Raw genomic sequence first — 15,493 nt, 5'->3', positions numbered from 1 at the left:
TGAGACACGAGACACGCCGGCGGCGTTGACGATTCCACGCGCAGGATGTGGGGTTTTTATTCACGTGTCGTTTCTGTTGCAGGCGCCAAGCGAAGGCTCGAAATACAAGGATGAGGTGAGTGATCTCGAATGTCTGTCTCTCGTGCTGCCGTTGTGCAAACGTTGCAGGAGTTTTGAAGAGAAATTCAAAGTTGTATAGAGATTGCAGTTGTGGTTAAAATAAGCAACAGTGCATATTTCTGCAGGGACTGACGAATGCACTCGCCGCATCATTTGCACATGAATTGCATTAACCCTTTGGGGCCTGAAAGCATTTTGTGCCGTTTTTTCACTACAATTGATTTTTCCTTTATATCTCAGATATAAAATCCTTAAACTTTGCCTTTTTTGGTGTCATTTTGTTCAGGACAACCTCATGAATGCATTTCTGAAGTAATTTCATCACTTTGGCATACTGTATTAAAACAGTGGATCTAAAAACACCATAAAATTACAAATTCGGGTGGTAAAAACAGATTTATTGACTATAAAAGTCACAGACATGGTTAACGAATCATTTAGTTTACTTGTAAAGTAAATCTAAACTATAATTAACTAAAATTGATCAAAACAGGACTGAAAAAACAGTTGTATACAGATATTTACAGTGAAATAGAAGCACTGCCTCAGGCGTTTTTGTAAAACTATTTACAAAAGGTCACATATTTTTTCCTCATATCTCCACGTCATTTTAAAAACGAGCTTGTAGTTTTATATCTGCACTTTTGACACAGATTGAAACTCTGGGCCAGACGACGCTGTACTGTGACGCTACTGCCTTTTCAAACGGTCATGTGACGAGGACGCAGCGGTGCGTCCGCCGGCCCCCAGAGGGTTAAGTTTCTTTAAAACAATTCCATGTTTTTCTCCCCATTATCCATCACAGCCTCCGGTACGAAGTTCAGCTTAAAGTTTTGCCTTCTGGTTGTTTATGCACTCATCCAGGGAAAATCCCTTTTTTTTTTTTTTTTTTCCCCCAAAAAAATCTGATTAACAGATTATGACACTGACTATTATATGACTTTCATACGTTTTTCAAAGATGTGAGATGTCGTCACGTTCCGCTGTTTGAAATGCAGCATGTTCCACTCAGAAATATCATCTAAAGACTTGTGATTAAAGTTTTTCTTCTTTGTCTTCAGATCCTCTTGTACTCGGAGCCGGACTTTCAGGGTGACTGTCACATCTTTAACCTGAACCAGGAAGCGCTGCCGGATAAATTCCTGACAAAGTCCGTGCCGGGTTGCACGTGGAAGGTGAGGAAACGAGGAAATGGTGCATCTTAAAAATATCAATGGGGGGGGGGGGGGGGGGGGATAAATCATTCAATGGAGGCCACGTAAAAAAAAAAAAAAAAGATAATCTGGTCATGTTTCTACCGTATTGGCAGAACTAAAAACTCCCATTTTACAAAGGCTTCGCAGAACAAAGAGAGAGATAAATGAGTTTTAAAATGAGGAAAAAATGGAATATAAAGTTTAAATCATTCCATCCTGGAATCCAGGATTTTCTGTCATTGAATAACAACCCACTTTTCAAACCAAATTTGATTTTCGATAATGTGGGAAAGTTGCTTGTTTAAACAAAATGTAAAATTGCAACTGAAAATATTGTTTTTGAAATATTTAATTCCAAACACGTCAAATAAACACGTTACAGATATCTATATATCTCTCTCTCTCTCTCTACCTATCTCTATCTCTCTCTCTCTCTCTCTCTCTCTCCCTAGCTCTCTAGCTCTCTCTCTAGCTCTCTAGCTCTCTCTCTAGCTCTCTCTCTAGCTCTCTCTCTAGCTCTCTCTCTAGCTCTCTCTCTAGCTCTCTCTCTAGCTCTCTCTCTCTCTAGCTCTCTCTCTCTCTAGCTCTCTCTCTAGCTCTCTCTCTCTCTAGCTCTCTAGCTCTCTCTCTCTCTAGCTCTCTAGCTCTCTCTCTCTCTAGCTCTCTAGCTCTCTCTCTCTCTAGCTCTCTAGCTCTCTCTCTATCTCTCTCTATATATATCTCTCTATCTCTCTCTCTATATATATCTCTCTATCTCTCTCTCTATATATATCTCTCTATCTCTCTCTCTATATATATCTCTCTATCTCTACCCCTCTCTATATCTCTATCCCTCTCTATATCTCTCTCTCTATATCTCCATCTCTCTATCTCTCTCTATCGCTCTATCGCTCTATCTATCCATCTCTCTATATATCTCTACCTCTCTCTATATCTCTATCTCTCTCTATATCTCTATCTCTCTCTCTATCTCTATCTCTCTCTCTATATCTCTATCTCTATCTCTCTCTCTATATCTCCATCTCTCTATATCTCCATCTCTCTATCTCTCTCTCTATCGCTCTATCGCTATATCTATCCATCTCTCTCTATATCTCTATCTCTCTCACATAAAAAAAGACAACTTTTATTTGCACGAATGTGAATACACACACTCTCACTTCTTTCTAAGGTCCTTCTGCCTTTGAGCCAAAATATAATCTAATAATCCCACATTCTAATAATCCCACGTTCTGTCGGACCGAAGTGCCGACCAGGAGGCTGTAAACCTGACGGTTCTGCGCTCTGTGTTCCAGCTGGGTTCTCTACGAGAACACGCAGTTCGCCGGCACCATGTTCGTTTCTCGCCGAAGGAGATTATCCCAATCTGACCAGCATGGGCTGTCCTCCAGGCAGCGCCATCCGCTCCACCAAGGTGGTGCCCATGGTGAGGACGCTCGCGTGAAGAAGGAAAATGCTCCTTTTCCCTGCTTTATCGCGTCTTCACTGTTTGTTTGTTTGTTTGTTTCCCCCCCTCGGCTGTGTGCAGAAGTTCTCCGTTCCCTCCATCTCCCTGTTCGGCCTGGAAGGCCTGGAGGGCCGAGAAATCACCACGGAGAGTGAAGTGGTCAGCCTGGTGGAGGAAGGCTTCAACAACCACATCCTGTCCGTCAGGGTCAACAACGGCTGGTGAGCGTTGGCTTTTCTCACTTCTGCCTGTTTTACATGAGCAAACTGCACAAAAGCCTTTAAAGTAATGCAGCTATATTCTGAGATTACTGCATCTCCAGAGGATCTTTTGTCTTTAATTAGTTATTGACTTCATCGCATTGAAGAAATGTGTTTCTTCGTTAGCAGTCACACGGCTCCACGGTGATTTAAAGGAGAAGTTGAAGACGTTTAGATCTCGAGGAACTGTAATTATCTGTTTGAACTCCTTGGTCGTGTATCGATTTTATTTTACTTTAGAAACGCATTAATCTTTTATGTGTAAATAAATAAATAATGGAGTACAGGAGTGTCGAACTGGATTTCCTTTAATGATATTCTCTCTCTCTGTCTCTCTGTCTCTCTGTCTCTTTGTCTCTTTGTCTCCGTCTCTCTCTCTCTGTCTCTCTCTCTCTCTCTGTGTGTGTGTCTCTGTGTCTGTCTCTCTCTCTGTGTGTCTCTGTCTGTGTGTCTCTGTCTGTCTGTCTCTGTCTGTCTCTGTCTGTCTCTGTCTGTCTCTGTCTGTCTCTGTCTGTCTCTGTCTGTCTGTCTCTGTCTGTCTGTCTGTCTGTCTGTCTGTCTGTCTGTCTGTCTGTCTGTCTGTCTGTCTGTCTCTCTGTCTCTCTGTCTCTCTGTCTCTTTCTCTGTCTCTTTCTCTGTCTGTCTCTCTGTCTCTTTCTCTCTGTCTGTCTGTCTGTCTGTCTGTCTGTCTCTCTGTCTCTTTCTCTGTCTGTCTGTCTCTCTGTCTCTTTCTCTGTCTGTCTGTCTCTCTGTCTCTTTCTCTGTCTGTCTGTCTCTCTGTCTCTTTCTGTCTGTCTGTCTGTCTCTCTGTCTCTCTGTCTCTCTGTCTCTTTCTCTCTGTCTCTCTGTCTCTCTGTCTCTTTCTCTCTGTCTCTCTGTCTCTTTCTCTCTCTGTCTGTCTCTCTGTCTCTGTCTGTCTGTCTCTCTCTCTGTCTGTCTGTCTGTCTGTCTGTCTCTCTCTCTGTCTCTCTCTCTCTCTCTCTCTCTCTCTCTCTCTCTCTCTCTCTCTCTCAGCTGGGTGGTATGTGAGCACTCCAACTACAGGGGGCGCCAGTTCCTCCTTGAACCAATCGAAGTGACCAACTGGCCGAAGTTCAGCTCTCTGAACACGGTCGGCTCGATGTTCCCGGTCCGACAGGTCCGTTCCCGTCCTCCTCGCCGCTTCTCCGGTTTTTTAACGTCGAAACGCAAACTGAGGGGAAAAAAAAACTAACATGTGACGGCAGACTCGAGTCTTTTGAGTTTGAGGGAATTGTGTGGATCCTCCGTCACAGAGACGTTCTCCTGTGGTGTTTTGCTCCGTCAGAAGCGCCACTTCTTCCGGGTGAAGAACAAAGAGACGGGGAACTACTTGTCCGTCCAGGGCGGCGTGGAGGAGATGAAGTCCGGGCGGGTGGTGGCGGCGCCGCAGGTGGAGCCAATGAGCGACATCTGGTTCTACCAGGACGGGCTGCTGAAGAACAAGGTGCTGGACCAACGCCAAGGACATGCGAATTTCCGCGTCTCGCCCCCTAGTGGGGGGGTTTGGAGACGCGTCTTTCTGTGGAACGACGTGTTGTGGCGACTCTTCTGAAGGAAGCCAGATGTACAGCAAGGACAGTTTAAAGGGATTAATGCTCGTTAAAACTATTAATCTTGTTATCAACACATGTTTTTGGAACTGGAATGACTTAAAAAAATAATGGGGGGAATCTCATGTTCATATTTCTGACTTATTAAGAATAAAACAACCCACACGGAAAGAACCTATACGAGGATATATGCATGAAACCTATAAGCAGTTTATATGCTGCATATATGCCACATATAGGCAAAATTGAGGTGCATATATGTGAATATACAGGCGATATAGGTCTCCTGTACTGCTTCTTTATTTCCACATATATATATATAGCCTCTATATCTCACTTTGGCAACTGTCATACATTATCAAGACAATAACTAAGAACGAACTTAAAAAACAATTACGTAAGAAGAACATATAGGTGCATATATGTAACTATATAGGTGCCTGTATGCACGTATATATGTGTACATATATGTGCATTTATGTACATATAATATAGGAAAACAGCCAATTTTATATATGTTACATATATTAAAAACCTATATTGAAACATATATGTTTATATAGGTGCTTTCCATGTGGGAAAAAACTAAAATATTGTGAAGAATAATTATTTTGCTGCTTAATTCTATACTAAAACATTTTTAAAGAGTAAAAAAAATGTTTTTTAATCATATTGCATTAAAAAAAATGTATGAATACATAAATTATCTTGTGTTGAAAGACGTAAAAACAGATGATAAAATAGATAAATAATTAAGTTCGAGGGGTGTGTGTTCTAATTTGTTTTGAATTTTCTTTTTTATATTTGTAGATAAAGTTCAAGCATTTTCTTCAAGTTCCTAATTGTATTAATTATACATTTAAAAAAAATAGTGAGAAAATATTCAAAGGTGCCATCGTTCTAATCTTCACGGCTTTGTAAACTAAGTTTCAACAGATTTTAAACATTTTCGTTTGGCCATAAATGTAAAGCAGATTTCACAAACTATTCAGATTTTTGAGAGGTACTGAAATGTTATATTATTGGACGCTGACCGTTAGATGTTGTGCGTCTTGCTGCAGTTGGCGTCCAACATGGCGCTGCAGGTGATGGGGAACGTGGAGGCGGCAGCCAAGGTGGTTGTGTGGACGGAAACCAGGCAGCCGGTCCAGACCTGGGCGGCCCAGATGGCCGGACTCGTCACCAGCATCACCTACCCCGGATTCGTCCTCGACGTGAAAGGTTAAAAAAAAAATAAAATCTAATTTTGCTGTTCTCTCATTGATTTCCAATAGTTTTTAGTGAATATAGTCACTCGGTAATGTACAAAAGTGGGATTATCGATTATTTAGGTTGGTTTTTTTCATCAAATATCCCAGAATTTAGTGTAAAATTTGTCCTTTTTTTGTTTTTGTTTTTTGATCAGGTGGGAAATCGTACGACAAGGACCACGTGGTGGTGATGCCGGAGAGCGACGAGCAGCCGAGCCAACAGTGGAAGATAGAATTGTTGTAATCCCGACCGGATTGACGACTCAAGAACATACTTTTTTTTTTTTTTTGTGCCACTGCCTCACGATGTAAGAAGTGGTTTCATCTGGTTGCGTGAAAAGTGAAACCGCAGCAGCAGAGGAGAAGCCAGTGAAGCCGATTTGAAGGCCTGACGAGCTGCAAAACCTGGAGTTTTCAGTCGCTGCGGGATCGTTCGGCGCTCGGTTGCAATAATTGTCCTGCATGCAGATGGAAAGGTGGGCCCGTCAGAGGAATTCCATAATCGTTTTGTATTTTTGAAGACGTAAACAAACCCTGGATGGACACTCGTATCGTATCCAGTTCACCTTCTGCCCGACGATTTAAAGTGTTGGAACTCGTCTCTCATCACGTTCGTTTACCACGAAGCAACTTTATTGACAATTATCTCCTGCTGACACGGGATGAATGAAGCCAATCACGTACGTTGTATCTAAGATATGTTTATGCTTTTTTTGTTACTTTAATGCGTGTATCGCTATATTTTTTTTTTTTTTGGGACGTGCGTGTATACAGTATATAAATCGCTGGGTCGTGTCGGTCAAGTTCACTCCTGCGTCTTGACGCGTTTTTAATGAAAGTTTTATGTTACATAGTCGTGTGCGTTACCCGCAGTATGTTCATATTTGCTACGACCGATTTTAAATGTAATGTAAATGGGAGAGGTTTTTAAAATATTGAATAAAGATGAATATAACTAAATGTGTCTGCCCAGCTTGAGCTATATTTTATATTTTCATAAAAAACTGGTTTTCAACCAATAAAAACTGCATTACAGGATTAAAATTCTAAAGAACAAGTTTAAAATACTGTTATTAAAAGGTTCGGTTTGTATTTAGCATTCATTTTTCTCATTTCTGAACTGTTCAAGTGAAGATGCTGGTTTTACCTTTAAAAAAAAAACAAAAACAAAAAAAAAACTGGGAGGACGTTCATTGAGCTCTTGAAATTGCAGTTAAAATGTTTTTCTGTGTACTTGTCAAAGGATATATACATGATTAAACTGAATGTTGTTTTGCAGACGAACATTTGTTGGAAAAGGTCGCAGACTCCTCAAATAGCGCTCCAATTTCAAACTGCCTCTAAACGCACCACGCTCACGTCAGTTGCATCTTCAAAACACTGGTTTAAGCTTCATAAAACCCCACGTTGTTGCATTTTACTGACTCCAGAGAACTGTTTTTGTTTGGAACGGGACGTGTGAAATGAGAAAAATCGTGTTTTATGACGCCACCTGCGGCTCGCTAGCTAATATTTTTAATGGTGTTATATACACAAAAACGTGAAAATTGCCAGTTTTATGTCTGCATACCTGGGGACAGCAGAGGGAGGTCCTGTGCTGATTTAAACATTTTTAAGGTTTTTACACAGTGACACCTACTGGGGAAACTGTGGAACTGCAGCAAGTGGACCGACCAGCTTGGTGGACTTGCTGCAGTTCCACGGCTTCCCAGTAGGTGTCACTGTCTATTAAAACAGAAAACTCATTGCAGGACCTCCCTCTGCTGTCCCCCTGGTTCGCAGAGACGCCCTTCTGAACATCGCCACGCCCATGATGGCGGTGTCGATATGACATAATGACATCGGGCAGCATCACGGGGCAAACGACTGAAAACGGGCAAAAATAAAACGATGTTTGCAATTTGTATTGGATGTTATCGGCAAATAAAATGTCTCGGATTTAACTATGCAATGTCTTTTTTTTTTTTAATATTGGGCCGATAATTATGAATACAGTTAGCTAACGTACATCCCTAATCCCAGGACCGTCTTACACCTTCACTTAAGCTTCAGTTTTCTTCTCCCTGAACATTTTTACTATTTTAAATCCTAGTTTAGCCTAAATGTACATTTTTAAAAATGTTTCGCAGCAGACACACAGGTCTGGCTGGCTTGTTAAAAGTGACTTATTTAGCCAAAAGTCAATAGAGGCTGCTGCAGTTGTGTTGTTTACAGTAACTACACAGGTCTCATGTTTCTTTGGTGCCCGAGGGGAAGACGAGCGACTCGGACAGCAAATCCTACTTGGCGTTGTAGTTAAATACTTGATCTGGAAAGTTTTATAGGCATGAATTTGATCCTTAATTCTTTATTTTGGTGTCTTTTCACTGGAATGACAGTGGAGGGCGTTCATGAAGGTTTGGTGTTTTGGTATCGTTGTCATTTCAAAACACAGGACTTGAAGATCCTCTTTGTTGGCTCATTCTGATGCGGTTTAAATTTCAGTTTCTCGGAGGAAGACCTTTTGTGTGAGTGTCTGTGGTTTCTAAGGTGTGGCGCCACACACACACACACACACAGTTTGATCACAGATGAGTGGCATGTCGCAGGGTGGCTTTACTTATCAGATATCCTCTTTTTATATCTGATGACGGTGAAGCTAAAACACGAGACTTAAAGTGTTAAATGATGGTAGAATGGATTATATAAACTGAAAATAATCCTTAAATTACGATTTAACTGAGGGGCCCAGTTTGTAGATTATGGCTCCAAGTCTCCTGTAAACAAACCTGTTTGTCTGGATTCTTTTTTTTTTTTTTTTTTAGAGGAATGTGTTAGTATTTCACCAGAACCTTTCCGGAGACTGGGGGGGGGGATAGTGGGCTCCGATTGGCCCGCCGTTTGACAGCCAAGTGGGCGTACTGGGAGTGGGTGTGGCTTGAAGTGGGCGGGAACCCGAGAGAGGCCGGTTCCACTTCTTGTCCGCCTCCCTGTTGCGGCTCCAGGATTCTGTTACAGGTAAGAAAATGAGCTTTTCTCTTTGGGAAACGGTTGATATTGTAGGAATGAATAGAGGAAAAGTCATGTTTGTTTTCATTTGTCATGTTAAAGACAAAGAAAATTTAAAAAACCACATGAAATTTGCTTTATTTTTTCTTCTATATGCTGTTAAATGTATGTATAAGTGAAGGATTTCAGCATTTTTATGACTTTATGCATCTTTTGAATGCGAACATCTGCTTTTCCTTTCCTACATCCTTGAAACTGGCTCCTTGATTTCAAACTGTCTCCTTGATTTAATGGAGAAAATTCCGAGTTGCAGTGAAAGGACTAAAGCAGTGTTGGTATTCATGTTGGATTGAAGAGGGATTATTACATCAGACTTCCTGTTTGCGGTTCTAGAATCCCTCACACGTTCATCACCTGTGTGTTTACATCCACTCGAGTGTGTTTCAATCTTCTCTGCATTGACGTGTATCTCTTCACATCGTCAGATTGAATGAAGCCATGGATCTCGAGTACTACAGCTCCTATGTAAGTTGACCTTTGTCCCTCCTGTGGCGTCTCGCCATGACTCTGCTCACCAAGAATGCACATTTGTAGATAAAGCTGCAGATAATGTTATCTGCATGTCTTGTGTGTAGGGCGGGGCGGGTAGTGAGGAATTACAAACACTCGCCTTATTATGGGTATTTCTTTGAAGCAACGATTGTATATTTACCTTGTAATTATTTTAAATTATAAGTATCTACTGACTCTGCCCGTAAATATTGTTATACATGGAGATCTGCATGTTTGTGGCCAATAAGTTGATTTTTTTTAACAGATTTTCTTTTTTATTAGTGTTAATGCGTGCTACATTTATTTTGTTTTTTTTTGTAAATCAATGTTTTCTTTGAGATTTTGACCATTTGCCTGGTGGATTGTCCAGACCGGAGCCCCTGATTTAAATACCTCCAACACTTGAAGCTATAGTTTGTGTGAAATGAATGAAATTGCAAAATAGGGATGAATAAAGTTGGAATTTTCTGTTTAAATTCAGTTTCAGGTCCTGAAAACCAACATTTTCTCCAATTAAATTGAGTTTTAGGCTGATATTGATTATGGAATTGATCGATTATTTCTCCATTGCACTTCTTTCACTTTTAATTGAATAGGGTTTAAGCAAGAACATCACTGATGTGATACTGAAGTCACAAACGTGTTTCTACATGAGTCACACGCATAACTACTAATTTACTCACAAGTCGGTGTCGTTATGGGATGTTTGTCATTCTCTAAATTCAAGCAAAGCTATTTGTATTGTTTATCAGCTGTGAGACTTTTTTTTTTTTTTTCCCGGTTCTGCAGGACATGTGGTGGGGAACCCTTGGAACGGTGCGCCCGTTCTCCAACTTCCACCCCGACCGAGACGCAGTAGAGATCCAAGCAGCGCTGGAGAACAAAGGTCCGTCCTTCTCTCCTCACGTCACTCCTAACTTCTCCAGAAATAATGTTTTGGTTTTTTTTTTTCTATTTCTTTCCTAAAAACAATGATTTTCCTCCTGCAGACTCCGTAACTCTGGTGAGAATCTTGACCAATCGAAGCAACGCCCAGAGACAAGTGATTGTTCAGACCTTTGAAGAGCTCCTTCACAAGGTGAGTACGTTCAGTATATCAGTGTTTTGCAACCTTTTTTGAGCCAAGGAACACTTTTTTCTTTGGAAAAAATCTAGAGGCACGCCACCACCTGAAAATGTTAAAATGTGAAACTCTGTGACCTCTATTAACAATATAAAGTCTTTCTCATCAAAGACATCAAAGTCATTCTCATCAAAGACATCAAAGTCATTCTCATCAAAGTTTTATCAACAGGAATCCAGTAAATCCAGAAACAAAGGACTTTTTTTAATAGTGCCTCCCTCAGTGTGAAACCTGGACCTGATGGATGAAGAGCTGAGATCCTGGTTCACGTTCTTCCTTTTCAAAAACTTGTCCATCACTGTCACTGACACAGTACTTTGATACAAGATGGTAGCAGGAGGTGGAGATGAACCACACTGACGTCTGTCACTTTACATTTCACCGGCAAAGTTCTGTGCTGCCCTCTAGTGGCGAAGAGTATTTATACATGATTACTCTGCAACACACTGTCGCTGTGAGAGCAAATGTTTTTTTAGAAAAAAATGTGAAATTTGATCATTTCCCATGGCGCACCTGACTAGATCTCGCGGAAACACCAGTGTGCCGCGACACAGCGGTTGAAAAACACTGCAGTATATGACATCAACTCATCTGAAACCGGAGTTGCAATTCTAAAACAACACGGGAGGTGTGTGTTTGTGTGTGTTGCACATTTTAACTGTTTGCTGATCAAATATTGTTGGAACTCGTCATGGCCTGAACACACCTTTGTTTAGAAAGTGGGTTGAGCTTTGCTTTGTGGTTAGACATTGAGGAATCGTTTTAATAAACACGGTTACAGTATATCGGCTCGTTTTATAGAAGGACAATCCACGCCTGAGGCGTCAGACACATCTTATCTCATTTTCCTGATGCAGCCCAGTTTCACCTTGTGTGGCCCTTTAAATTTATTCTTCAAAGTAACTAGAGTAAATGTCTATGTATTCACAAGGTATTACTACCGGAAATGTCTACAATCTCGGCATAAATCCAATTTTATTGAAGCCTTTTGGTGCAAAATGCAGTGAAATGTCTAAAATCCTGTTGCATCCTGGGTGTTTTTGACCCTGTCAGCATGGCTTTGAGGCATTCGGGTAAATTCACGTGTGTTTCATGCTTGATCTATTAGTATTTATACAGATATTTCTAACAAAGTGCGACTATATTGATCCAGAGTTTGGTATATTTAGAGCGAGATTTGCCTTTTTGCTTCATAAAAAAACCCAAAACTAACCTTCTTCGAACTAAAAGACTGAACAAAGATGATATTTGGATCTAAATGTGCGTATCGCAGGATCTGCCATCGTCCTTGAGGAAATGTCTGTCAGGAGACGTGGAGACGCTGCTGCTCAGCCTGCTGATGCTTCCCGTGCAGTACGAAGCTCACCGGCTGCAGCAGGCCATGGCGGTAAGCTGACGGTCAAACAAACCAACTTAGCGGAAGCTTTAAAGTTACGATTCGTGTTGTTGTTGTTGTTGATGTGCAGGGTTTGGGGACGGATGAACAAGCCCTGATGGAGGTCCTTTGCACGAGATCCGGAAAGCGACTTCGGGAAATCGACGCCGTGTACAAACAACGTGAGTCACAGACGGAATTCATCCTGGAGACAAAAAAAAAACAACAACAAAGCAATTTCATCAATGTGCAACTTGTAAATTTCTATTTCGTAATCTCCTGTAAATCTTTGTTGTTGTTTTCAGTGTATAAAAAGGACCTGGCGAAGGAACTGAAAGGAGAAACCAGCGGAGACTTTGCTCAGCTGGTTTTAGCATTGCTAAATGTAATATGAGTAGATTTAATTTTTTTTACACTTATTTCATATTTATTTCTATACGAACACAACTTTTCTTCATTTTACTTAATATTAATTGATTGTAAATTGATAGTTGTGTTCTGCTAATGTCAATATGGCCTCGTTATTGTATTTAATTGTGTGTTTTTTTCCACTTTTCCAACAGAAAGACACTGTTGCTGGTGTGGTTCAAAGAGACATTGAGGTAGAATTTCACTTTATGCTTTGATTGGAGATATAATTTGATCTATAGATTTTGGGTGTTTACAGGCATATTGGGAAGGAGAGCACTGGGTGAATGAATGTAGATGAATGCAAAATTGACATTGTGTTTAAATATGCAAGTGTGTATAAATGTTAGAACTATGTATACGTGTGGATATATTGTGTGTGTGTGTGTGTGTGTGTGTGTGTGTGTGTGTGTGTGTGTGTGTGTGTGTTCTATCTTGGATGACATTCTTACTGTTATTTTTACATATATAATACTATTTTAATACTGAAATATAATTCTGATGCATAACTATATTTCAATACATAAATTTTTGGATGTGTTTCTATACATGAGCAGTGAAATGTATAAAATGTCATATGCCTGAAATGAATAAACCAAAAAAAAAAAAAAAGTAAACATATGGTGGTCCTCACAAGGGGTTAAGAACACAAGACGTTAGTGTATTTTGACTTTAAGCAGAAGTTTGTAAAAGTTAAAGATAAGCCGGTATGATGCATAAAGTGATTTCTAATAGTTTTATCATTACATTTATATTTTTTAATTCCAGGTTCTCTCTGCGTCTCTGAACGGGAAGAAAGCTGAGGCCGGACCGTGGATCGACATATTAACCTCCAGAGACTCGGATCACCTGAACAACGGTGAGGCTCCGTTCAGCCTTCGGGTTCTGCCTATGTTTATTTGTTTATTTATTTGTTTGAGCAGTAAACATTCTGCTCAAAGGGCACATATACATTGACCCTACTTCTCCCCCTGGTGGCGATGCATTTCTTCCTCTCTGTATATTTCAAAAATCTTTTGTTTGTATTTATATTTGAACAGGTTGAGGTTTGGACGTCGTTTCAACTCCGTCTTCAATTTGTTCCACAATTGTTCACCATTAACTGTCGGGCTAAAGCTTTTCAGGGTTGTGTTCATGTTTCCGGGTCCTAAAGTTTAATTCGTCACGTATTTCATAACGACCAGTACGATCTGGGAACCTTCTTTGTATTTGTCTTGGTAACAATCTGTAACTTGCTTTATAGAACATCTGTACTGCTTGGAACTCAACACTGTCACTTAACTTCATGATCTTTGATTTTAAAAATAATGAGTTTGTGTGATCCAGAAACCTTTATGAATTAATGGAATAGCTCTTTTTTGTAACATTACTATTGTTTTACTGTGTTTTTATAAGTACTACCCCAAACCACAGAACAACAATATAAATAGGGCAAAATCAGAGACCAGTATAAGGTGTGTAGAGCTTTGATATTTAAAATGTGCTTTGCTTTTGCTATTATTGCGATGTTTTTTGAAATTTTCGTAGATATATATTTAATGTGAGATTTCCAAGTAATTCTATCATCTATAATAACTCCAAGGAATTTGATGTCATGCACCCGCTCTATAACGACACCCTCTATCTGAACTGCTTCCAGAGCTTTGGAATTACACTTGCCGAATATCATCATTTTTTGCTTTTACTCAGATTTAGAGATAATTTGTTTTGTTTGGACCGCTTGTTGACACTCTCGAGTTCTGCCTCGTCACGGAGGTTCTCTGGTGACCTGGTTCTGTGTCTGGCAGTGCTGATGGCCCTGGAGATGGAAACCGGACAGACCCTGGATCAGATCGTGCAGAAACGCTTTACGGGAGATTTCCGGCTCGGTTTGAGCATTTTGGGTAAGAAACACTTTTGCGTGTGGTTCCAAGTGTTTTTTTTTACCGATCCTGACGTATCTTATTATGTGTGTTAATACAGTGCAGTGCATTGAAAACCCTGCCGCCTTCCTCGCCAAGAGACTTTCCACGATGAAGGTGAGGCGACGGTGTGACTGGAAAAGACTTAATAGACGATCGATCCGAGTTCTGTGCAAATTCAAATAGACCTTCTTTCAAATCGGAAGGAAAAATGCAATTAATTGTAATTCATTCCTTAAAAATCTTGCAATTTTATTGATGCGTTGTAACTTTTACTAGTATTTTATAACACTTTTTTCACAATTTCTCATAGTAAACAAATAGTACAACAATAATAAACAAAAGCAATGGACTCTTTTCAAGTTTAAATCTGAAAAATGTGAACTTTTCTAACTTTTCAATGTTTTTACTGCTTTAAACATCTGAATACCTGAAACACACATTGATTTATACGTACATGCGTGAACTGTGGTGTGTGATTATTGGTTAATATATTCCCCTGCTCTCCTTTCAGTGGTCCACCCCTTTATTTCGCCCAGTTTCCTGCACAGACCGTTCTAACAGGAAGTCATGATTTTCACTCTTTTTGCAGACTTCAGTGGTGCATGGGATCCTGGTGTCTCACAGCGAGGAGGACCTGCTGTACATCCGAGCCGCGTTCCTTAAATTGACCGGCACCTCCCTCTATTCTGCCCTACAGGTGAGACACACACACCCAATACAATATAACACAGCATGTTTCAGAGCTTCAATGTATAACCTTCATGTTATATGTGAAAAATACACCAGTGTTCTTCTTCTTTTCATAACAGAAACACTTCAAACAAGACCATCTTCAGGCTCTGCTGGCCATCTGTCGATCTGAAGACTGAAAAATCATCTTGTACTCTGTTATATCATCCTGTTTCAACTGTTAACAATCAACTATAGTGTATAAGTAAATGTTTTAATAAACTGTGCATACTCACGTCAATGTCACGTTTCTGTTTCATTTTCGATCAATGATCCACTGTGCAAGTATGTTTAATCGTCCGCTCCCAATTTTCTTTTTATGTTAATGTACTGCTGCTTGTAGTAGTATTTTGAAAATTAACAACACAAGTGTTCCGGGTCCAATGTGGTAATACTTTATTGAATGTAAATCACAATGATATATGGATTGAAAATCAGCAGAAAAATGCAATAAGACCCTTTATTGATTGTTGGGAATACCTTGAAAACTCATTGGAAAAAAAACGCATTTAATTTTTCCGATGCTTGGTGAGTTTACAAGTGTTTGGCTTGGCGGTGATGTGCTGAGAT

At 40.1% G+C, this 15,493-nt stretch overlaps 2 protein-coding genes across 2 annotated transcripts in view; both read left to right on the top strand.

Annotated features, from left to right (window-relative positions):
- The window catches only part of crybg2 (crystallin beta-gamma domain containing 2), a gene marked incomplete at its 5' end in the record, with an annotated part of 50,566 nt that extends 43,762 nt beyond the window's left edge, over positions 1-6,804 (top strand). The window contains 9 exons of the mRNA XM_080515879.1: positions 83-115; positions 1,182-1,212; positions 1,272-1,295; positions 2,612-2,742; positions 2,845-2,984; positions 4,038-4,161; positions 4,330-4,488; positions 5,656-5,815; positions 6,000-6,804. Coding sequence (XP_080372005.1) covers positions 83-115; positions 1,182-1,212; positions 1,272-1,295; positions 2,612-2,742; positions 2,845-2,984; positions 4,038-4,161; positions 4,330-4,488; positions 5,656-5,815; positions 6,000-6,088 — 891 coding nt within the window. The 3' untranslated portion in view covers positions 6,089-6,804. The remainder of the gene's footprint in view (positions 1-82; positions 116-1,181; positions 1,213-1,271; positions 1,296-2,611; positions 2,743-2,844; positions 2,985-4,037; positions 4,162-4,329; positions 4,489-5,655; positions 5,816-5,999) is intronic.
- Positions 6,805-9,330: 2,526 nt separating this feature from the next.
- Positions 9,331-15,114, top strand: anxa14 (annexin A14; the record flags this gene model as incomplete). The annotated part of the gene is made up of 12 exons (XM_080515878.1): positions 9,331-9,357; positions 10,174-10,270; positions 10,374-10,462; positions 11,781-11,894; positions 11,974-12,064; positions 12,188-12,267; positions 12,446-12,484; positions 13,059-13,149; positions 14,078-14,173; positions 14,253-14,308; positions 14,784-14,891; positions 15,004-15,114. The coding sequence occupies 12 exons, from the start codon at positions 9,331-9,333 to the stop codon at positions 15,061-15,063; spliced, it is 948 nt and encodes a 315-aa protein (XP_080372004.1). The 3' UTR covers positions 15,064-15,114.
- Positions 15,115-15,493: the final 379 nt, after the last annotated feature.

Source organism: Blennius ocellaris (genome assembly GCF_963422515.1).
Source record: "Blennius ocellaris genome assembly, chromosome: 20".
NCBI lineage: Eukaryota > Metazoa > Chordata > Actinopteri > Blenniiformes > Blenniidae > Blennius > Blennius ocellaris.
The sequence above is the reverse complement of the archived record's forward strand: the minus strand, read 5'-3'. Positions and strand labels throughout refer to the sequence as shown.